Source organism: Terrapene carolina, unplaced genomic scaffold, assembly GCF_002925995.2.
Source record: "Terrapene carolina triunguis isolate 2854851 unplaced genomic scaffold, T_m_triunguis-2.0 Scaffold833, whole genome shotgun sequence".
NCBI classification, from domain to species: domain Eukaryota; kingdom Metazoa; phylum Chordata; order Testudines; family Emydidae; genus Terrapene; species Terrapene triunguis.
In genome coordinates this window covers 3,172,683-3,194,383 of record NW_020665184.1, presented here as the reverse complement: position 1 = coordinate 3,194,383, position 21,701 = coordinate 3,172,683, and the positions used below count along the sequence as shown (strand labels likewise).

Below are 21,701 nucleotides of genomic sequence, written 5' to 3'. Positions count from 1 at the left end.
AGCACCACAGGAGCTGAGCGCCTGACAGGCTTTGGTCTATCGGTCGCCTGGGCCAGCAGCCACAGCGGATCCCGCCCGAGCCTGGGACGCAGCAGCGCTGGGTTCTAGCTGCAGGGCTCGGTGCCTGACCTTAGGCACAGCACGTCCCTGCTCTACCCCCGTTTCCAGAGGCGGAAGCTGAACGTTACCAACCTGCTGCGTAAAGCGCGTTGAGATCTGCCCCCGAAACACAGCTGCTAAGAGCTGGGACGGTGACAGCCGGGGACCCAGGCCCAAGAGGCTGCAGCAGAGCAGGGAACTCAGCTGGGAAGCGGGAGATGGGCTCAGGGCCCTCACGCTGCCCCCCCCCCCTTTAGTACTGCAGTTTGCACAGGTTCTAGTCTGTGTTGCATTCATTACACTGACATTTTGCTGTCCTGTGTGAGGATGTCACCATGGCCTAGGCCGAAGCTGCACTTGCCCTGTGCCTGCTGAGTAGCGCAGAGTGGAGATGAGCTCAGTGGAAATGCGCGGACAGCAGCCACGTAACCAGCGGTCGGACCCTTCTCAGCCAGGTGTCTCCATTAGCTGGGAGCAGGCACAAGCCGCCTCAGCCTGCAGCAGTTACGTTGAGATGGATCTTGCTGCTACGTCCCACCACAGCCATCCCAGGGGCTCTGGATGTGCAAGCTGCAAGGGACAGACTTCCCTGCAGTCCTAGGGCTGGGGTCCCTGAAGAACTCACAGGGCAGGGGGTAGCTGATTGAATCCACTGAAGTTCCTCCCATTCCCTCCCTCTTCTCCCCTGCTGTCTGCTACCCTCACCTTGTCTTCTTGGGTCACTGCTCCCCTTCTAATTAAATCCACCCCCACCTCCCCTTGGTTGCTCTACTTGGGGGTTACACCCTTTCTCCCGCCCTCCCCCCGGGGCCTGTCGATGTAGAGTGCAAGCAGTGACTAGCCCCCGGAGCCAGCGCTTGTCGGGGCCTATGTCCCACCCTACGAAACATTAATAAGGATAAAGTCAGGCCCAGGGAGCTCATTACAAATTTTTTTCTTCCCTTAAAAATTCTCAATTCAGCAAACAAAACACTTGCATGGAGCTGTGTTCCCAGCTGAACCCTGACTCAGGCCAGAGCACAAGAGCTGCTACCCACATCCTACAGCCGCAAGCAATGACCAGAAAAGGGCAGAGATGGGAAACAATCAAGGCAGGCAGAGATGTGAAAGCCAGGCTCAGCGGCTGCACTTGGAGCCGAGTGGCAGGAAGGGAACTGGGTCTGACAGAAGCCCAACACAGCTGCAGTTACCACTATAGAGCTCGCTGGACATGATCTATGACTTAGCCCAGGCCTTCAGGTAAAAGCAAGAGGGGATGCAGATCAGTGTAGCAAAGGGGGGTGTCTGGATGCTGAAAGCTGCTGGGAGGTTGTAGGGTGCAGTATTGGAGTGATGGGGCTCGTGAATCACCAGGACTGTTAGCTCAGTGAAGTCTCCCTGGGGACAGTCTGCCTGGCTCCCAGACCAGCCTCTGGCCAGTGGCTCCTGGGTGCGGTGCAGCTCCAAGGGAGGTGCAAGTGTTCAGAAAATGACACATTTTTACAGCAAGTATCGAAAGGGGACAAGGCTTGATATAAATCTCTCTTTACTTTGGAAAGTCAATGTCCAGCTCTTGAGGGCTTGGAAGCCCCACAAATACAGCAAGCCAGACAGCATCTACAGTAGAAACATGGTAGCAACTTTATAAACCCCAAATCAAGAGAGGGTGGGGAGTCTCTATACAAACAGACCTGCAAATCCCCCCCCAGAGAAAGCAGCTTATCAATGGAGGCGAGCAGGCACCGTTGTCAATCACTGGACACCGGCTTGCTTGGCAACTCTGCAGCCCGCTCGACTCTCAGCTGGCTAGCGGCTCGGTACCTGGGCATTAAACCATCCAGTTCCCAGCAGCACACACCGTTAAGGGCTTGATCCCCAAAGCTGCCAGCATCCTACTACATTGGCTCAGCTGCATTTAATGCTGTATTAAAAATGCAGCTGGAGAGAGGGTGCAAATGGCTGAACGTCTAGTTCCACACCAAACACAAGGGCGGCCTCGTGTCGGACATCACGAAACCACAACCGCCCTCCAAGCTTGGTCACCAGGAGGGGGAGGCAGATCGGCTTCCTGGGAAGCCGTGTCCGGAGGCTGCCGGGAAAGCAGGTCTGTTTGCCGCGCTGCAGCTGGCTCCTACTGCAAGACTCAGCAAAATAGAAATCAAGGAAAATGTTCGACTCCCCCCACCCCAAAAGAAACTTCTAGAACAAAAGTTCATGCCCAGGAGGGAGAAACTAAAGAGAGGAATGACCAGGCTCAGCGACCTTACAATGGACCAAGATTCCTGCTCCTAGCTAGTTAAAAAAGGAAATAAAAACCAAAGCATGAATTAAAAAGGCAACTTACAAATCTCATCACCAAACAAAAGTGTAAAACGTCAGCATCTGAAGGTTTAAAAAAACAAAACAGAACAGGAATTTGGAGAGGCAGGCGGGGCCCGAGACCTGGAGCTCAGCGTGAGCCTCTAGGGAGCGCTGCATCCCAGATGCAGCTCTGAAGGCTTTGAGCAGGGTGGGGCCAGGAACCAGGCAGATCTGGAGTCCCACGGCGTAACAAGAACGCTGTACGAGCATCCGAATCGCTACCCCCTAGATCGCCACCTCTGCGCTACCAGAACATCCAGGCTCACGTTACGGTGAGCAGAGGGCACCTGCTGGAGTCAGTTACATTCCTCTCTCTGAAGCAGCAGTTTAAGGCAGGGAACATGCATCTCCCTCGGACTTACTGTCCTCTCAGGATTGTTTGTAGGTTCCCAGTTACTGCAATCAGAATACAGCACGACTCCAGCAGGTTCCGCCCCACAGAGAGGCACCGAGAGCAGCAGCGACAGGGGCCACGGGGGTAAGCTTTGTCCTCCCCCCGCACGGTACGTTTTCGGAGTGCTTGCCTCTGCTCCGGCTGCCTGCGACGCAGACAGGTGCTGGTTCTGGAACGGGGGGGAGTAATTGGAAGGGCCCATCCTCCGGCAGGAAGCCTGTGGGGCTTCCCACCCCGCTCAGAGAAGCCAAGTCTTTCTCACACACGTAAAAACTTCAAAATCAAGACTAACGTTAAAAAAAAGTTTGTACAAGATTTACACGCGGAGGGGATGATAGTGCTTCAGCAGGGAGGGGGTTAAAATATCCTCTTCCGCTTCAGGTAGGAGTCTGCATAGTGCCCTCCCAGGCCCTGAGAATGCTGTCCGACGTAGCCGCCCTCCGGGCTGGGCTCTGGGGATGGCAGCAGGTGGGAGAAGGCCCGTTTCTGGCCCCCGATCGGAGTCTGGAAAAGACAGTGGGAAGTTGAGCGTCAGGGGACTGGCAAAGCACCCGGGGAGGGGGGAGTGGTGGTGTGCAGGTCGGTAGCAAAGCTCTGCCCTCGTCCCCAGAGCTACTCACCTTGGAGTGGGAGCCGTGGGAATGGCTGTTTGGTCCCAAGCCCAGGATACTGTCCCCGGTGCCCACAGGTGGCATCCCTACTGCCTGGAAGAGAGGAGTCACCACTGATGTCCCTGTTTACCAGCACTGCATGGGGCCCACAAGCACCCTGCAGTTCCACTGTCAACACAGCCGCCTGCCATTCAAGGGACCCAGCAAAGACCTATTCCCACCTCGAGGGGACTAGCATTCTGCGCACACATCTGACCATCTCTCCCCTCCCGCTAGGGAACGGGGCTGCAGCTGCGGCTCCTGGCGTGCGACCCTAGTGGCAGATTTTATGGCACTGAATGCAACATCGAGACAGCAGGGAACGTACCCATTCTCCTCCAGGGAGAGCTGGTGGCCCAGTGAGTCTTACAGGAAGGGCCGGGCTTCAAATATCAGGCCATTTCTAATCACTCCTGGCTGAACCTTCACCCCAGAGGGAAGGTACCAGCCTCCAGGTCACACCTTCGCGCTCCACCTCTGCCATCACTGAGTAAGCGCGTCTCTCAGAGCCGCCCCTCTGCCTTGAGAGCTTACAACTGGCCGGCTTGCTCATCCGCCAGGAGGCCCCATTTCATGGCAGCGCCAGAGCAAGGCGAAGGCCTGGCCTTTTCCATTAAAAGCTAAGACCCCACAGCCACTGTAAAACCCAGGCTGTGCAGAGCCACCGCAGGTTGGGATCTGGGTTGGTCTCCCCGCCAGGAATCACCAAGCCGCCTGGCTGGATCTTTGAGTCTCCGAACTAGCGGAAGCCCGGGTGCGAGCGAGCTGACGCACACCCGTCTGCTCCCTTAGCAGCCGAGAGCCCAGACACTCCCTTCCCGGCACACGCAGAAGCGACGTCTCACTTTGTTCAGGTGGCTTTGTTTAAGCCCAGCTTGAAGGCCACTGGTGAAGTAGGAGGTTGGGGATCCTGAGTAGAAGGGCGGCAGGGGTGGCCCCAAGCTGCTCCGCTCAAATCCAGGAGATGAAGACATCTGGAAGAAAAGCGGCTCCGGATCACAAGCTGGATCGAGGCTCGGTTCAGCCCCCCGGAGGCAGAACTGCAGGCTGTGCCTCCGTGCTCTGCAGCGTGGAAATAGATCAACGGGTGTGTCTACAGTGCGGTCCAAGACCCACCGCAGGCCTGGGTTAACTGACTTGGCTTTGGGCTACAGGACTGAAAACTAGCGTAGACGTTTGGGCTGGGGATCTGAAACCCCGCTGGGGGGAGGGTCTCAGAGCCAGGGCCCCAGCCCAAATGTCAACACCGCAATTTTCACCCCGCAGCCTGAGTCAATTGACCCGGACTCAGACTCAGTGCCACGGGTTTTATTGCAGTGTAGACGTACCCAATGAAACCAAATTCTCTTTGGCGCAAAGGACACAATACCCCCTCTTGCTCAGGGCAGGATCCCGCTTGAAGCAAGCCCACAGGACTCGTGGAAAAGCAAGAACATGCCACCGTGGAGCCCGAAGGCCTGGGCTAGCTGAGTATAGAAAGGTGTGAGGCTAGGGATTGGCTAGTGTGCTCTAACACACTGGAAATCGAATGTAGACAAGGCAGCAGGTACCTCCCCACGGCTCCAACTAGACCCCACTACAGAGATGGTATGTCCCGTCTGCACTGGACTTTCCAGCGTGTTGGCTGGAAGACACTGGCCAACACGACCTAACAGCCCCCCCCGCGACATCCTGCTCTGGGCAAGGCTGACAGCTGTTCTCTGAGCAGCAAGCAGACACATGACCGACTTTCTGGCCAGCCTGGGAATGGTTTCTGCACTTGACAGCTTGCCCCGAGGAGATCCACAAATCAGGCCCTTGTTATCGATACCCTCATGAGCAGCCATGGACACACGGGACAGGCAACTGCCTGGTGCCTCTGTGGCAGAGGTGGTAACCATCAGCTGGGCAATGGTGCTGGGAGAAGCAGCCAGAAAGCTGTACAGAGCTGCAGGGCACACGCAGGGCAGAACTCCACATAACCCGATGCATGCCACTTCTAGTGACCCAGGCAGGCTCCTCCCACACCCCTAAACCAGCCAACCAGGGAGCCCCAACAGCTGCAGGCCACACCCCCAGATAGAAGCCGTTAACCCCAGAAGCTGCAGGGGTGAAGAATGGGAGAACTGGGAAGGCAGAGACTGAAGGAGCACGCGAGGGGCTGGGGAGAGCCGAGTCTCACAGAGCTGCCGGTCCAGTGCATTGTAGCCTAGAAAGAGGGAGGTTCAGAACCCAGCCGGTTGCACTCCGAACAGCCCCATGGCTCAGCTCCTAGCTGAACACCAGCAGAAGTTACCTTGTGCCTGCTGTGTCCAAATCCGCCCAGGATGGGCCCAGCGTGGTCCCTCGACTGGGCGTACATTCGGGATCCCAAGTCCTTCCAGGAGAAAGAAAAGAGCAAACAAGGCTCTTACATAGGCATTTCCAGAGGCCAGAACACAAGATCAGGTGGGTCAAGGGTGTGCCTGACCAGGGAGGGAGAAAACAGGGAGAAGAGCAGGCAGGACGCCTGGGTTCTGTTCCCTGCTCTGCTGCTTTAATACCCGGAGGACTCTACTCGTCCCAGCTGAAGTCGGGGCTAATGCTCTGTCCTGCCCCAAGGTACTTACCGGCTGATAGTCAAAAGCATAGTTGTCTCCTGCCAGCCCGGGAGAGGGCAGCGATGGGTCGGCCATGGCGGGCTGTGGGATTCTGGGATTGGAAACATTACCCAGCACTCCCGCCTTCAGATTAAATGCTTTATTGGCACCACCTGCAGAAGAGCGTTACTCATTAGCACCAGGGCAGATAGCCAAGGGCCCAGCTACTCTGGCTCCCTTTCAAGGGAAATTACTGCAGGCTGTCCCATTACGCAGCTGCACTGTTTGGCCCAGCCCTTTGCCCCCAGGGAGAGGCAGCTCTCCTTGGAAACTCGCAGCCCTCGGGATTCCCTTCCCCCGGACGCCCCATGCCTGCTAGAGGGACAGTCCCAGACAGTACCGTCGCCCCGTGGGGCATTAGCAGTGCGCTGGAGACGGAGCCTGACCTCGCTTCAGTAACGCGCACAAGGCAAAACTGAAGTCATTTGTCCCTCTGGCCGGCCATCCACGGAGTTTAACCCCTAAGCTCGAACACCGCAGGATCTCTGCCCTACCCGAGTCAAGGCAGCACGGTGGACTAACGGCTGCTCCTGCTCTTGGCTCTGACACCAACTGCCCCTGGGCAAGTGACTTCGCTTCTCAAGTGGGGACCCGCGACCCCGTGGCAGGAGGTCAACAGGCGACGTCTGCCCCCACCCCCATTCAAACGGAGTCTCCCGACCGGCCGGCCTCTGCCTGAACAAGCCAAGTGCTAGGTCCCAGGCTGGCCTGGTGGTAGCACTGGAGATGCACGTTGGCAGACTCCTAACGTCACCGCTTGAGTGACAATCCCTCTCCCATGTGCAAACAGGCACTGAGCTGAAGCAGCAGGAGTCTAGCTCTACCCCCCCAGGTTTGCAGGCAGAGACGTGGTCTAGTCTGCAGCCCTGCTCTGGTCCCGGCTCAGGTTCAGTTCTAGCCCTGTCCGCCCCTTTCAGGGCACACTTCATTGAAGAGCCATGCTGCACAACACCCATGCTTTTCCTACTGCCAGTTTAAAGGGGCAGCCCCCGCCAGCTCACCTCCCAGGCTATTTGCAGGAAGAAGGCTGTGCAGGTTTAAATAAGGGTTGAGAGGAATCTTGAAGTCTTTGGGCGGCTCTCCCAGCAGCGAGACCTAGGAGAGAAGGAGTCCCGGGGATTAGTGCGGCTGGACAGTATGCCCCGAGGCAGGCCGCTTGGAGGAGCGTCAGGAGGACAGGAAAACGCACAGGCCGTTCAGACTCCTGCCGACCGCTACGTTGCTTTGCCGGGGACAAGAGGCTGGAAGTGTTACAGACTTAAGGATGCACCGAACAGACTGGGGAGCAGGCGGCATGTGGGAAGTGCTTGTTCTAGGAGGACTTTGAACACAGCTGCTCTTCTTACCCCGTTCTCCATCTGCTTTGGTTTCTGAAGTCCACTGATCACCGATCCCAGGATGGAGGTGGTGAGGCCCGGTAGGGTTGATGGGGTCCCAGGAGATGGGGTCAGCTGGGACACCTGCGGCCCCATTGCCGAGTTCTCTCTATCTGTCCCCACTGGTCCCAGGAAGGATGCCAGGGGCATGCCCCCCGAAGGCAGGATCGGTGACTTCACGTGCCCCTGTGTCATGTCAGCAGGCAGAGGCCCCCCTGGGGAGAGGAGATGCCACCGCTTTACAGACCGTCACTCAGCAACCTCTTCCACCCTCCCCTTCGCCCACACACGCCCGCATCTGAGCCGGAGAACAGCTAGCTCAGCGCCCAGACACCTGCTGCTAGGGTTGGGCAGCCTCCTCTGCAGGGCCACACCAACGGCTTCTACTCCAGAGAGGGCACAGGGCTCTGACCAACACCCGATAAATCTTAACACGCCCCAGGGCTTCCTAAAGGGCTCTGCCCTCCTCCAGGGTTATCTACAGACCAACACGCCCATGCTTTAGACCCCCCGAGTCAATGCCAGCACAGCAATCTCCAGTGACGTGCATGGCAGCTACTTCTCCATGCGCGAGGCGGCACGGTGAACGGGCAGCGCCCAGGGTGGCAGGAACCGCAAACCCCAGCGTCTGGGATGCGGCACTGCACAGAGAACCGAAGCTGCACTCACGCGAGCGGCTGCAGCTCTGCCTAGCATCCAGCACATGCTGCAGGAATCACGACTCCTGAGCAATCGGCTCGTGCCACAAACCCACAGCGTTACCTGAGGCGAGTTCTCCCAGCAGTGAGCTTCCGGGCTGAGCCGGGGCGGTCGCCAACCCCAAGGTGCCGTGCTGTAGAGAACTGAGAGGAGAGTCCCCCAAGATCCCGGGTTTCTGCAAACAAGAGGCAGGTTAAAGGCCAAGCAGAAGGCACAGCGGGAAACGCGGTTAGTATGAAATGCCAGCGGTGCAGCCAAATGGTGAGAGCATTGCAAGAAGCCAACCCAAGCAAATCGGCGCCTACGGTGCTCTGGGCCCTGCATGAGCAGTTCATGCAGGGGCAGAACCTGCAGCGTACTAGCCTGCCACGCGCTCACTAGCCACGTGCACACGAAGAGTTCCCTGGAGCAGCGGTTCTCAACCAGGAGCACATGTACCCCTGGGGCACGCAGGGGTCTTCCAGGGGGTACATCAATACATCTAGAGATTTGCCTAGTTCTACAGCAAGCTACATAAAAAGCACTGGCCAAGTGAGTACACACTAAAATTTCATACAGTGACTTGTTTCTACTGCTCTATGTGCTATGCACTGAGAGGTAAATACAACACTTCTTCCAATTGATTGATTTGAGAATTACATGGTAAAAACGAGGAAGTCAGCCATTTTTCAGTCACAGTGGGCTGCCACACTGGTATTTGTAGGTCTGATTTTGTAAGCCAGTAGTGAGGTGAAACTTGGGGGGTACGCAAGACAGACTCCTGAAAGGGGGACGGTCATCTGGAAAGGTTGAGAGCCGCTGCCCTAGAGCCCTTGGGCCGGCCGTTTCCAAACCGAGTCGACCCAAGCGCGCTGTACCAGGGTCCACACGGACAGGTAGTGCCCTGCAGTTACACCTCAGCTTGCCACCCGCTATCGGTTCAGCCAGAAAAGCCCCTGGATGTGCCCTGAAATAATCTGGTCCCTACGCGATCATGGGCAGGACGTTGGCCCGTCACCCTCACCAGTAGAGGTGGCCATTCCAGAAGAGCAGCAGGTGGGGAGGCCGGGCCAAATACCCGATGTCCGGTTGCAGCCGGGTGACCTTGTGCTAAGGAGGTGCTGCGATCGCACTCCAAGCGCACCCCTCCCAGATAAGCAGGGGTCGGACACAGGAGGCTTTGCACATTTACAGATGGGAGGGGAAGTTGGAGCTTCCCAGGAACGGAAGAGAGGACAGAAGATCTGGCAATCTTTGCATGCTCAGGGACCCAACGTGCTGCTGCAGAGAGCAGTTCTAGCTAGCGCTTCCCAAGGGAATGGGCTGGAAGCTCAGCTGGCCCTGGAGTGATCTAAACACAGCACAACTTGTTAGTGTAAGCTCAGTGCAAGCACTCGCTGGATCTCTTTTCCCCCGGAGAGGGGCACACCACAGCCGCTGCTTGTCTTTCCACAGCACTATTTGCATCTCAAAGCTCTCCCTGGAGGGGCCGCCAGGGAGACGGGCTGCAGCAATTTCATGGCTCTTTAAACAGACAAGCCACTGAAAATAGAAACCAGGCTACTCCCATGCAGCGCCCTCCCCTCTGTCCAGACCGCTTGCTTCACTAGAACCAAGGGGCCAGCTCAGCTCGCCCCGAGGCCTGTGTCACTAACAAACAGAGACGTTAACACTGGCCAACAGAACCAGCGCTGAGAGGCCCAAACCCGCCAGCCACAGGACCCGCTTGTGCCACTTATTCCACAACACGGAACTCACGGTGCCGCAGCTGAATGCAGTCACGGGCCTGGTTGGCACACGCTCTTCCACCGGCAGAAGCTCTGCTTAGGTAGCAGCACATCTGCCTGAAACCCAGTTAACTGAGCCTTACCAATGAGGCAGAGAGGGGCTCCGCTCAGACGGGTACTACCAAGCCCAAAGAGATGACCTGCGACATGCCCACCCCAGAACCCCCTTACAGCCCTACACAGGCCCCTGGATCCAGGGAGGGAGGGGATGGCTGGAGACCTTACTACCCCCTAAAGCCACAGGCAGGGCTGAAGCAATCCACTGCTGGTACAGCCTGGATCCTGCTCCTGTGGCAGTGCAGTGGCAAGGCAGCCATTGACTTCCATGGCAGCAGGGTCAAACCCTAGACCAGCAGTAAGGAGGTGACAGGTGGGGGGTGTCTGCCCCCCAGGACAGTGCAGCGTACACACCGCTCCTTGCTCCGTGTGTCACCACCCAGCCCTAAGGGCAGCGCACGAGTGGAATTCGGACCAGGCCTGAGGGTGCATCTGGCGCTGTGTCTCCACACCACACACACACACACACACACACACACAGAGGAAGCCTTCTACCACTCACGTGGAGTACGGCCTGGTTCTCCTTGTTCTGCAGCAGCTGTGCCCAGACCTGGTTCTGCAGTAACAGGGAGCTCCCAAGCAATGCCTTCTGGGGCAGAGAGCAAAGCAAAGACAGACAGACCAGAAAGACAGATCACTTCATGAACCAGGGAGGCTAAAGGAGCAGATGTTAGCTAAGAACAGCTAGAGTCAGCATTGAGCCAGCCTCCAAATGCTCAGATTGACAACAGCCGCTCTGGGGAGGTGGGGAACGCCATTAGGAGCAAAACCAGTTCAGGAGGGTGAAAGAGAGCGAGGCAAACAGACAGGAAAGCGTAAGGGGGCAGTGCAGGGCGCCACTGACAGAGATGGCAAAGAGTTTGGATTCAGTTCTCCAGCTGTAGGTTTGGTGGGCAAGGGCTCAAGGCCAACGTTTTCGGAGGGTCACTCAGTGTGTCTGTGTGCGGGTGCACACGTGTGTGAGAGATTTGTGTACCTGACCAAAGTTATGGGAAGAGTCAGGCCCGGGGCATCTCAAACTGGGCACACAACATAAGAACGGCCACACTGGGTCAGACCAAAGGTCCATCCAGCCCAGTATCCTGTCTACCGACAGTGGCCAATGCCAGGTGCCCCAGAGGGAGTGAACAGAACAGGGAATCATCAAGTGATCCATCCCCTGTCGCCCATTCCCAGCTTCTGGTAAATAGAGGCTAGGGACACCATTCCTTACCCACCCTGGCTAATAGCCATTAACGGACTTAACCTGCATGAATTTATCCAGTTCTCTTTTAAACCCTGTTATAGTCCTAGACTTCACAACCTCCTCAGGCAAGGAGTTCCACAGGTTGACTGTGCGCTGTGTGAAGAAGAACTTCCTTGTATTTGTTTTAAACCTGCTGCCCATTAATTTCATTTGGTGGCCCCTAGTTCTTGTATTATGGGAACAAATACAATAACTTTTCCTTATTCACTTTCTCCACATCACTCATGATTTTATAGATCTCTATCATATCCTCCCTTAGTCTCTTCTTTTCCAAGCTGAAAAGTCCTAGCCTCTTTAATCTCTCCTCATATGGGACCTGTTCCAAACCCCTAATCGTTTTAGTTCCCCTTTTCTGAACCTTTTCTAGTGCCAGTATCTCTTTTTTGAGATGAGACCACCACATCTGTACGCAGTATTCAAGATGTGGGCGTACCATGAATTTATATAAGGGCAATAAGATATTCTCCGTCTTATTCTCTATCCCTTTTTGAATGATTCCTAACATCCTGTTTGCTTTTTTGACTGCCGCTGCACACTGCGTGGACGTCTTCAGAGAACTACCCACGATGACTCCAAGATCTCTTTCCTGATTAGTGGTAGCTAAATTAGCCCCCATCATATTGTATGTATAGTTGGGGTTATTTTTTCCAATGTGCATTACTTTACATTTATCCACGTTAAATTTCATTTGCCATTTTGTTGCCCAATCACTTAGTTTTGTGAGATCTTTTTGAAGTTCTTCACAGTCTGCTTTGGTCTTAACTATCTTGAGCAGTTTAGTATCGTCCGCAAACTTTGCCACCTCGCTGTTTACCCCTTTCTCCAGATCATTTATGAATAAGTTGAATAGGATCGGTCCGAGGACTGACCCTTGGGGAACACCACTAATTACCCCTCTCCATCCTGAAAATGTACCATTTATTCCTACCTTTTGTTCCCTGTCTTTTAACCAGTTGGATTCAGTGGCCACTTCTGAAAGTCTGGCTGTTATTCAGCTTCTACCTTCACAGAAGGTCCTGTTTATAACTGGGGCGGGGGGGGGGGGGGGGGGGGCGGGGGGGCTCTCCCCCCCCCCCCCCGGAAGCGGGGAGTAGCTAGAAAGGAGGGACAGCCCCATGGTTAAAGCACTGCTCAGCCGCAGAAGAGCTTGGTTCTACTCCTGGCTGCAGCAGACTCACGGAAGACAATTTGTGCCTGGGTTCCCCAACCTCCCACCTCCTAGGGGTGCCGTGAGGATAGATTTGCTAGTGTTCTTGGGGTGCTCAATTGCTCGAGTGACGGGAGCAATATAAATACAGAGACAAGCACAGGAAATTCTTAAGTCTGAAGCAGACTTCCAGGAGTGTCTTGTGCGAGTACCTGCTGTGCTTGCGTTTGGTTCTGCAGAGCTAGCTGAAGAAGAGCTGCGGAGAGGGCTGGGTTGGTCATGAGTGGCATGGACGGGGGGGCCCCCAGGATTCCTGTGAAGAAAAAGGATAAGACCGTTTTGGTACTGGCTGCCAAGACACGGACAGGGCCAACTCTCGCATGGAGGATGGCGGCACAGGCCCTCTAGCAACACGGCATTGGCCACAGCGGGTCAGAATGCCTTGTTCCCAGCCTCTGCCTTGCTCTGCATGGCTCCCCCAAGTGACGCGAGATCCCGGGCTAGCACCATGCAAATACAAACAGGGAGTCATGTGTGCGCCGTGGCAGCGCTGCCAGCAGAGCTGAGAATTCGAGCAGGCCCCGGACGAAACGGGAACAAGCCTAGAAGTGTCAAACCCCTGGGCTCCTACGCAGTGCACTGAGCTCAATAGGAGAATGCTGGGCTCTGTGGCTGGCTGCTGGCCAGCCTCTCTGGAGCCCCATAGAGGGTTACAAGCCTGGGCTTGCTACGGACTAGCTGAACAGGCTCAGCCTCGAGCCCGTTCTCTGCTCCCAGCCACGGTCGGTCGCTTTCCTTCTTATGAAAGAGTAGCGTAGTCATCCAGCTCAAGAGCGACTGTGACCTCCACCTGCTCCCGCTGTTAGAGAAGAGTCAGCACAGAGGGAATCTAGCTGTCTGGGGAGCTTTGGGCAGCACTCACAGTACCCCATGGGCCCTGTTCCCTACAACAGCTACACCAGGGCTGTAGCACCACGTAAGAAAGCCCGTTACTCATTCTTACCCTGTTTTCCACCAACGGCTCCGTGAAGTAGGGGGTTGAGTAAGAGCTGGATCGAAGCGGGGTTCCCCAGGCTGTTAAGAATCTGAAGGATATTTGGCTCTGGAAGGAGCCCTTTCCCACGATTAAGCGCCTTAAAAAAATGTTGCGGATGTCAGAGTCTGAATCTCTCTATTTCATTATGGCAGCATCCAGAGACCCCAGGCAGGGTTGTGCCAAGGGCTGTACACACAGTGCCAGACGCACACAGGTATTTAGGCACCTAAAGATGCAGATAGGCGTATTGTAATCCCATTCGGCACCTGTATGAGTTACACACCTGATCCCATTGACTTTCCACTGGAAATCAGGTGCCTCGCCTGGCAAAACCCCATCACCATCACCCAGGCCCTCCCTGCAGCTCCAGGAGCCTAAATACTTTTGTCAACCTGGCTCAAGAGGGTTTGACATTTGTTCTGGAACGTGATTTGAAGGAGCCCGGAGGGGAGGGGGGGAAGAACTTCAGCGGAAGCTAAGAGTAGTCTGAATTACACAGTTGCACTTGACAATGGGAGCTCAAGCTGTGCATTCAGCAGGAGTTTGGGCGAGCACCGGAAGAGGGTTGTTAACCCCAGCATGAAGCCAGGTCACCAACATTCCCAGCGCAGACAGAAACCCTGCAGTACGGGAGTGGCCAGGGATGTCAGGTTGGTGTTTGTGATGGAATAGTTCAGTGCTGGAGTTGTAAAGCAATTATACGCTGCTCTTTTTGAGAGCTGGATCCGGGCTTCAGATTGAGGAAGAAATTGGGCTAGTAATGATTGTGACCTAACTGGATCACATGGAGCTAACAGTTTTCACTACCCAGCCTCCCCTCTCTGCAAAACCTCACGGGTCTTTTAGTATCTTAACTTGCATAGGAAGTGAGTATTTAGAACATGGAAGTTGCAGGACGCTGGCCCGCAAGGAAGGTGGGACATTCTGCTTGCTAGAAAGGAACTGAAATTCCAGAGCTCGGTACATTTTACAGTCCACGTCTCAGGTGCAGAGAGACAGGGCGGATGCTTCGTCCCCTCTGAGCCTGGAACGTGAGCATCAAGGTTCTTCATACAGAACAGCCTGTCGGTTTCTGAGGTGACAACACTGCCGTGTTAGATTTTCCTGCTGTGAACAGTAACACCCACTTTAGCAGTAAGTTAATTCGTGTCCTGTTTCCTTCAGTCCAGCTGAGCGCTAGCAGTATCTGCACTGGCTTTGCACACAAACTGCCCCTTGTAACGAACACTGGATGCCCACAAGCAGCAGCTACAGGCTACAGAAGGAAGCGCTGTGGGCAGGGAGTTGTTGGAACAGGCAGCGTGCCAGTGGTGTGAACTAAGACAGCCTGTTCTAGGCTGGAGCTCTGGCCTTGGAAAGGTGCAAGGAGCAGCCCCTGGGGTCTCCGGACAGAGCTGTGAACAGACTGCGGGGGAAGGGGGAGGTAATGGCACAGTTTGCCTGAGCAGGGTTGAATAAGTGAGCCTTACCGTGGCCTGTGCTGCTATCAGGGCGGCCAGCATGCTGCGCCCAGGGGGGCCTGGGGCACAGAAGGAGACGCGGATGTGGTTCCCAGCGAGGGACAGGCCATCTGTGGCCTGCTGGACCATTTCTGCTGTCTCTGCTGATTCGTACTCCAGGACTGCAAAGCCTTTCAGCTGGCCATCCTGACCGTACGCCAGCTACACAAAAACAAGGCAATGAAAAGGAGGCTTAGCACAATAGGGACAGGACGCTGGCTGCTAGCGCAGGAAGGCCAGAGGTGCCGTGTGCTGGCCGGGGCTGACAGGGCCAGGGGCTTTCAGACCCTTCAGGCTGCAAATTTTTCCAATCCACATCCACACCACTGGAAACGTAACGCGCCTGGATCTCGGGCCTGGGCATTGGGACCTTACGATGGGCTCGAATGGAGCTCAAAGCCCTGGTCTGAGCAGGGGAGGGTGCCACCTCATCCAGGCACTCCATGGTTTCGGGTGGGATTTTCAAAGGGATTTGGGTACCCAACTGCTTTGGAAACCCCTGCTTTAAAGGCCATGCCTGCCTCACAGAGCCATGCTTCGCCAGACTGGTTTAACTGCAAAGCATTTAGCTTCACGATCTTTTTGTTCCTTAATGCAGGGAGCCTCGGATCATTTCCCCTCCCTTTCTTCGAAGGAAAGCTAGAGGCCGTGAGCCGGATGGGCGCGTCCCAGCACGTGGGAGCAGGTACATTCTAGAGGACTGAACAGACACTAGCCTGATGGCACAAGGACAAGTCATTTCCACACTGGTATCAGGGAGCCAGATGGCACTTCCCAGTGGGACACCCCACAGGTCACTTTCAGGACTTACCCAGACAGGCAAATGTACACTTGTTCTCCTAGTGAAAGGCAAGGGCCTGAACCTTTACATAAAGATCCTAGCTAGGGAGGGAACCCCCAACCTCACTGCCTTCATTAACCTTGGCGAGCTTACCCAGCCAGGAACCGCCCCAGGGCGAGAGCCAACCTCTCCCACTGACACTGGCCCCGCCAGCCTGGGGGGAGCCTTTCAAAGGCAGCACTAAGGCGTTCGGGGTACAGACCGTGTCTTCCATCTAGGCCAGGTCTGCACTGAGAAGATCTGGCTGGCTCACTAATCATAGAAACATTGAATCTCAGGGTGTGAAGGGACCGCGGGAGGTCTCTAGTCCAACCCCCTGCTCAAAGCAGGACCAACCCCAACTAATGGCCACTGGGGTGGGATTGTTTTATGGCTTTTTTTATTCCAGCAAAAGCCCTAGCGCAGACGCAGTTATACCAGAAAAGGGGCTTTGGCCGGTCTAGCTGACTTCTTTCAGGGAACCAGCAAACGCTCTCTTGCCGGCATAAGCTGGGTCTATACCAAGAGGCTTTTCTAGTGCAGACTAGGCCTCAGCGCATCCTACGTGCTGTACGGGGCCAGGTCTCGACACCACCATACAGACACAGCATCAGGAACACAAAGGAACCCACCCCTGGGCTGAGCTCCTCACCTGGCAGAAGGTCGGGGCAGAAACGGCTGAGAAGACCTGCCTCAGCTCCTCCAGGTCACTGTAGTTATGGGGTAATTTGCCCACACACAAGCACTTGGAATGAACCAGGTCTACGGTCAGCTGGTTGACATCGGTCCAGTGAACATACAGAGTCCGCGTCCCCAGCTGCTTGCCCAGCAGCTCGGATTTTGCTCTGGCTGCTGAGTCCTTTTTCATGTACTCGACAAAACCGTAGCCTTTGGAGTGGCCCGTCTTCTCACTGTACACCAAGAAGCAGCGCTCCAGGTTTCCAAAAGGCCGAACCAGCTCCTCAAACTGCTGTTGCGTGTAGAGCTGGGGGAGGTTGGCAATGCACAGGAGGGCATCGGTGGGCTGCAGCTGCACAGAGATCTCCTTGTCCCGCAGCTTGCTCAGGTGGAATTTCTGGATGGCCGACTCGGCCTGTTCCCCATTCAGCAAGGTGACAAACGCTGCAAACAGAGATGTTATGACAAGAAACCCTGCAACCCAGCAGCAAGCACCTGGCTAGCGCATCACACCTTCAGTGCCATTCCCACACCAACTCCGGAGTCACACACCATTGTCCGTACCCACACTCCAAAGCCACACACAGTCTTAGCGGCTCGAGATTACTAGAAAGGGCTCAACTCCCCACGAGGCAGTCACTTAGACTGTCAGCTAACAGCGTGTGCTGTATCATGCACTCATGCTTTCTATCAGCCTTCAGGACAAGGCAGAAGTCTTGGTCTAAGCACTGGAACATTGTAAACAATATTAACAGACGCTCGCACACCATGTCCTAACTCCATGGGCTAATGGCCCAACAGGGAGGAGACTGGGAGCATCCAGTGATTGCTAGCAATGCCCAATACATAATGGCAGTGAGAGGCTCAAGCCATTCGCATCCCAACCTCCACCTTGACACTCAGACGGATGGTGAACGGCCTGGGGTGAATGGCCCAGCCTAACAGCAACCCCACAAGGCTTTTCTGTCCACGGGAACCTTTAGCTGCACAGATTGTACGAGTGTCAGAGAGGCAGAGCAGCTGCAAAGTGCTGCCTTGACGAGTCTGCAAGGAGAGTCAGGGGCTAGCTTGACTGAAAATCCCTCAGGTCAGCACTGCACAGGAGAAGCAGTCCTATGGGTTCCATAAAGCAATGCAACCCCATGTTGCATGCACGACGTCTGCTGGGGCTGTAAGCCCCACAGCCCAAGTTTCCCGACAGATGACGTTAGCCCCCTCGCTAATAGGATCCAATGTGCACAACTGAAGGAAGACCGACCCAAAGAACAGTCCCAGCACGGCCAGAGAACAACATGGCAAGCTGTGCTCACTGAGGCAGATTAGCACTCGGACACAGCACCCTGTGGTGCGTCCTGGCATAGATTAGCCTCAATCTGAGAAGAGTCAACATTGAAATAGAAGGTCCCCTTCGGGAGAGACTTGCTCTCTGCAACAGAAGCTTACTCACCAGTCCCTTTGTATTTGTCCACAAAGCAGTACTTCAGTTCATAGTCGCTCAGCAGATCATGAACCTCCTGCATAAACAAAGTCAACGAGAAATCAGCTCCCGAGGCGAGAAGTGACATTACCTCCTGAGAAGAGCCTCACCTGCCCTCCATTCCCAAGCTGAGTATTTGGAGCCAGTCAGGACTGCTCCTCATGGCAGAATTCTCCAGGACCCTAATTAGCTAGTGGGAAAGGGCAGCAGGTCGTACCCCCAGCACAGCCAGGGAGAGCAGAGTCTGTCAGCAGCAGGGCTGAATACAAAAACAAACAGGGCTGGTTCTCACAACCACATTCCAGAAGAGCCGAAGGTCTCGGGCATTTCCTGCCTCAGAAATACTTACCTGCACTTGGGCAGGTCTGGGTTACATGCCTGAGTAAACAAGCCCGACGGAGCATACCTCAGACTGCTCCAGCTAGCCAGCTTTTCACAGAACTGGTTTTTAACAACTCCCTCTGGTTTCATGGGACGACTGAGGTCAAGGCAAGACCTGGGGCTGGCAGTCTGAATTGGGAGCGCCACAGAAAGCCACAATCTGGCCTTGCTGCTGCTACTTCAGTCCTTGGGTTTATAAGTCACAGAGTTCAGTCTGGACACAAGAAATCGCCCACCATGCACATTAGATTCATTTTTACCTCCTGAGACACCTCTCCTAGTCCCAACCAGCGTAGAGCCCCTAGAAAAGTGATTACACTCAGTCTGAGTTCAGATGCTCCTATGCACTGCCTGGTTCCCAGGGTTAACCCTCAAACATGATTAGTTTCCATTACAGCAACGACTGGCCTTTCAAATCAAGGAGGCTTTTCTCCATCTTCATAGCACGGGAAGGCAGGTTCGACACTGCTGCATGCTCACAGGGCGTGCGATCCATGCCTTTGCTGTAGTATTTAGATTGAACGCTCACACTCCCATGTCACACCAAGGGCAGTGCTCTGGAATGGGTACGTGTGCAGTGGAATTCTCCAGCTGGGCAAGCAGGGAGCAGGCCTGGGAGCTGGGCTTTGTCGTGGAAGGAGTGGCTGTACAGCGAGTTGCTACAGTGGACCTAAGTCATTTAGGGTAGGTCTACACTTACCCGGTAGTTCAGCGGCAAGCAAATCGAACTTCTGGCTTCGACTTATCGCGTCTTGTCTGGGCGCGATAAGTCGAACCTGGAAGTGCTCGCCGTCGACTGCGGTACTCCAGCTCGACGAGAGGCGTACGCGAAGTCGACGGGGGAGCCTGCCTGCCGCGTCTGGATGGAGGCAAGTTCGAACTAAGGTACTTCGAACTTCAGCTACGTTATTCATGTAGCTGAAGTTGCGTACCTTAGTTCGAATTGGGGGATTAGTGTAGACCTGCCCTTAAAGGGACAAAAAAAACCAATCCGCCCCATCAAGTGAAAACAAGATGCAAACTGAGAAATCCTGCTACTGATGCCGATCCTTTTAACATACAACGTCACACCCCTGCGACTGATGTGCAGTGAGCACCCAATGTTGCCGTTTTGTCTGCCTCAGAGAAACATCCCATTCCAACGATATAGCATGTGTATCATCCGAGTGGCACAATCTCATCAACCCAAGCAACAGGCAGCCTATTTGCCAACACAAACATTGGGTGTTTTGCCAGGGCACTACCCTGAAGTTACACACACTTCTTTCAGATAGGCATCTTCAAACCAGTGAGTTAATAGCTCCATGTTACAGCTGCCCCAGGCAGCAATTTCACGTAATGCTTTGCACAAGACTTTGCCCTTCTCTAGCAGCTCCCAGCTAAGCAGCGCAAGTGACTTATAAACTTTGAGCCTTTCACGCCCCACAAGCAGGTGGTTCTCGGTGTTTTACAGATAGAGAAATGGAAGCACGGAGAGAGATGACAGAACTTGCCCTAGATGACATTGCAAGTCCATGGTAGAGCTAGAAACAAAGCCCAGAAATCCTGACCCTGGCGCCCTGCTCCAGCCACGAGTGTGACTACCTTCAAGAAAACTGGTGGATGAGCGAGCTTGTGTGCGCAATGCCAGCTTTCACAAAGGAGCCCTAAGCTGCCTGAGACATTCCAGAAAAAGCACCGTACACTGCCCTTCCAATGCAAGACTACTGACCTACAGGAGGGACTGCTCCTTGCTCAGTTTCTTGTGAGACCAATTACACGTGCTTCTGGAAAGCCAGGCCACCACACTTTGGAGGCAATGGACAGCAGCAGGAAATCAAGTGATCCGGCTGAACAATGAGAGCAGGTCATGGGATCAAACCATTACCTGCTGGCCTGATGAGCTGATTCTGTGGAAGGACAATAGAAATGTGTTCACAAGGATTTCCTGCAAAGTCCCATTGTCCTTCCTAACAGCCAGGTCGCCTCATCCAAAGGCCCATGCAGGGAGCTGAATAGAAATGTTAGCCATGCTGAAGAGAGGACAAGAAAGCAAGGTGCTTTTATGGCACAGGGTCCTGTGTTGCTTCTTACGCAGGAGATGGTCTACGAAAGACTAAAGCTGCGTTAGATTTTGGAGCAAATGTAAAAATTCACCGAGTTCTGGGTTTTGCATCAACTTGAAATTCAGACCAATTCCAGTAAAAGATTGATGATTGTGGAAATTTACTGTTTTGCATCTTGAGTAATGCAACATCTCCAGTTTCACGATGAAACAAGGCGCTATTGACTACGTTTCTCTTGGTATTTGAGGGTTCACTTGAACCAGATACTCAGGTGATGAGACCTCATGAACTCTAGTTGTTTGCACAAACCCCTGAGAAGCAAAAATCAGATTTCCTACTCCCTAATCAGGATTGGAAAAAATCAGTCTGATTAGATGAGACCTGCTTCTCCTTCAGAGTTTTTGGGAGTCAGTCAGTTTAACAAATCAAAACTAAGCAGCAACTAAATTATGAGAAACACACTTGTCTAAAAAGAAATACTCTATACCACACAGGCATAGCCTGCAATACAGATTTAATTTCTTGTCCGATAAAGTGAGGAAGAAAAGACGAGTATAATTTGGGGAGACAAGAGTGGGCTACAGAAAGGCAGCCTGCCACCAGATCAGAAGCAAACAGACTTGGACACGCAGTATAAAAATCCATTTCTATTGTGGTGCCGCCTCCCAAACTGAGTGCCCCTGCACTATTTAACTTTAGCAACAATTATAACCCTTTAGCTACCTGATACACTGAGAGACTCAGCATTTGAATGCTGGCTGGCTAACTTTCCCAGGAGCACTGGGCAAGTCAGTCCCCCTCTCTGCATCCCAGCTGCAAAACAGGAAAACAACCTGCAGCAAACATTTGGGGGGTGATGTTTGTAAAGTGCTTTGAGGCCACAAAGTCCAATGTTTGTGGGTGTGGAGGGAGCAGGGTGTCAGTTCGTGTCTCAGCCAGGGACCAAAGATTACAGAGACACAAGCCAACCAGCACGGGATCAGCAAATCGCATCAATGGCCTGTTCAACTCCACTGTTGCGTCATCCAGGAGCGGTTTAGAGGAAAGGTTCTAATCACTGCCTGAGACAGCAACTGAAGTTTTACAGTTTAAACCAACAAGGAAGCAGTTGCAGGCCACCTGAACATCCAGGTGACCCTGGTGAGGAGTCAGGGATCAGACCTGGACACCAGAAGGGGCTGGGGAAGGGAGACATTTGTCGCACCCCTCAACTTCAGGAAGTAGCTGACCACCCGTTACAGCTGAGGGGCTGTTCCATGCGCTAGGGAGAAGATAAAGCTTCACCTAGTTCATGCTGTTACTACCCCTGCTTCTTAAACCCACTCCTCCCTCTCCATCTGCAGGATTACAGCCCACGAACAGTCTCCCCCCCC

General features: G+C 54.3%; 1 protein-coding gene across 4 annotated transcripts; it reads right to left on the bottom strand.

Moving 5' to 3' along the window:
* Window positions 1–2,318: 2,318 nt before the first annotated feature.
* RAVER1 (ribonucleoprotein, PTB binding 1) lies at window positions 2,319–19,019 on the bottom strand. Of its 4 annotated transcripts, none has more exons than XM_026660620.2 (14): window positions 17,873–19,019; window positions 16,400–16,869; window positions 14,898–15,089; window positions 13,396–13,525; window positions 12,605–12,705; window positions 10,502–10,588; window positions 8,240–8,351; window positions 7,448–7,692; window positions 7,103–7,196; window positions 6,072–6,214; window positions 5,759–5,839; window positions 4,329–4,457; window positions 3,454–3,537; window positions 2,319–3,337 (listed from the first exon to the last, which is right to left on the bottom strand). In XM_026660620.2, the coding sequence occupies exons 1-14, from the start codon at window positions 17,988–17,990 to the stop codon at window positions 3,191–3,193; spliced, it is 2,133 nt and encodes a 710-aa protein (XP_026516405.1). In that variant the 5' UTR covers window positions 17,991–19,019; the 3' UTR covers window positions 2,319–3,190. The 4 variants fall into 4 exon arrangements, with proteins under 4 accessions (XP_026516405.1, XP_026516406.1, XP_026516407.1 ...); XM_026660621.2 differs by having other exon boundaries at window positions 10,502–10,585; XM_026660622.2 differs by lacking the exon at window positions 10,502–10,588.
* Window positions 19,020–21,701: the final 2,682 nt, after the last annotated feature.

Excerpts from the sequence above, each read along its gene's own strand:
- RAVER1 (XM_026660620.2), bottom strand. The coding sequence starts at position 17,990 with ATGTCACTTCTCGCCTCGGGAGCTGATTTCTCGTTGACTTTGTTTATG. Across the intron at positions 12,706-13,395 it reads AGCCGTTGGTGGAAAACAGG|GAATCCTGGGGGCCCCCCCG; the intron begins GTAAGAATGAGT and ends TTTTCTTCACAG. Across the intron at positions 3,338-3,453 it reads CCCACGGCTCCCACTCCAAG|ACTCCGATCGGGGGCCAGAA; the intron begins GTGAGTAGCTCT and ends TGTCTTTTCCAG.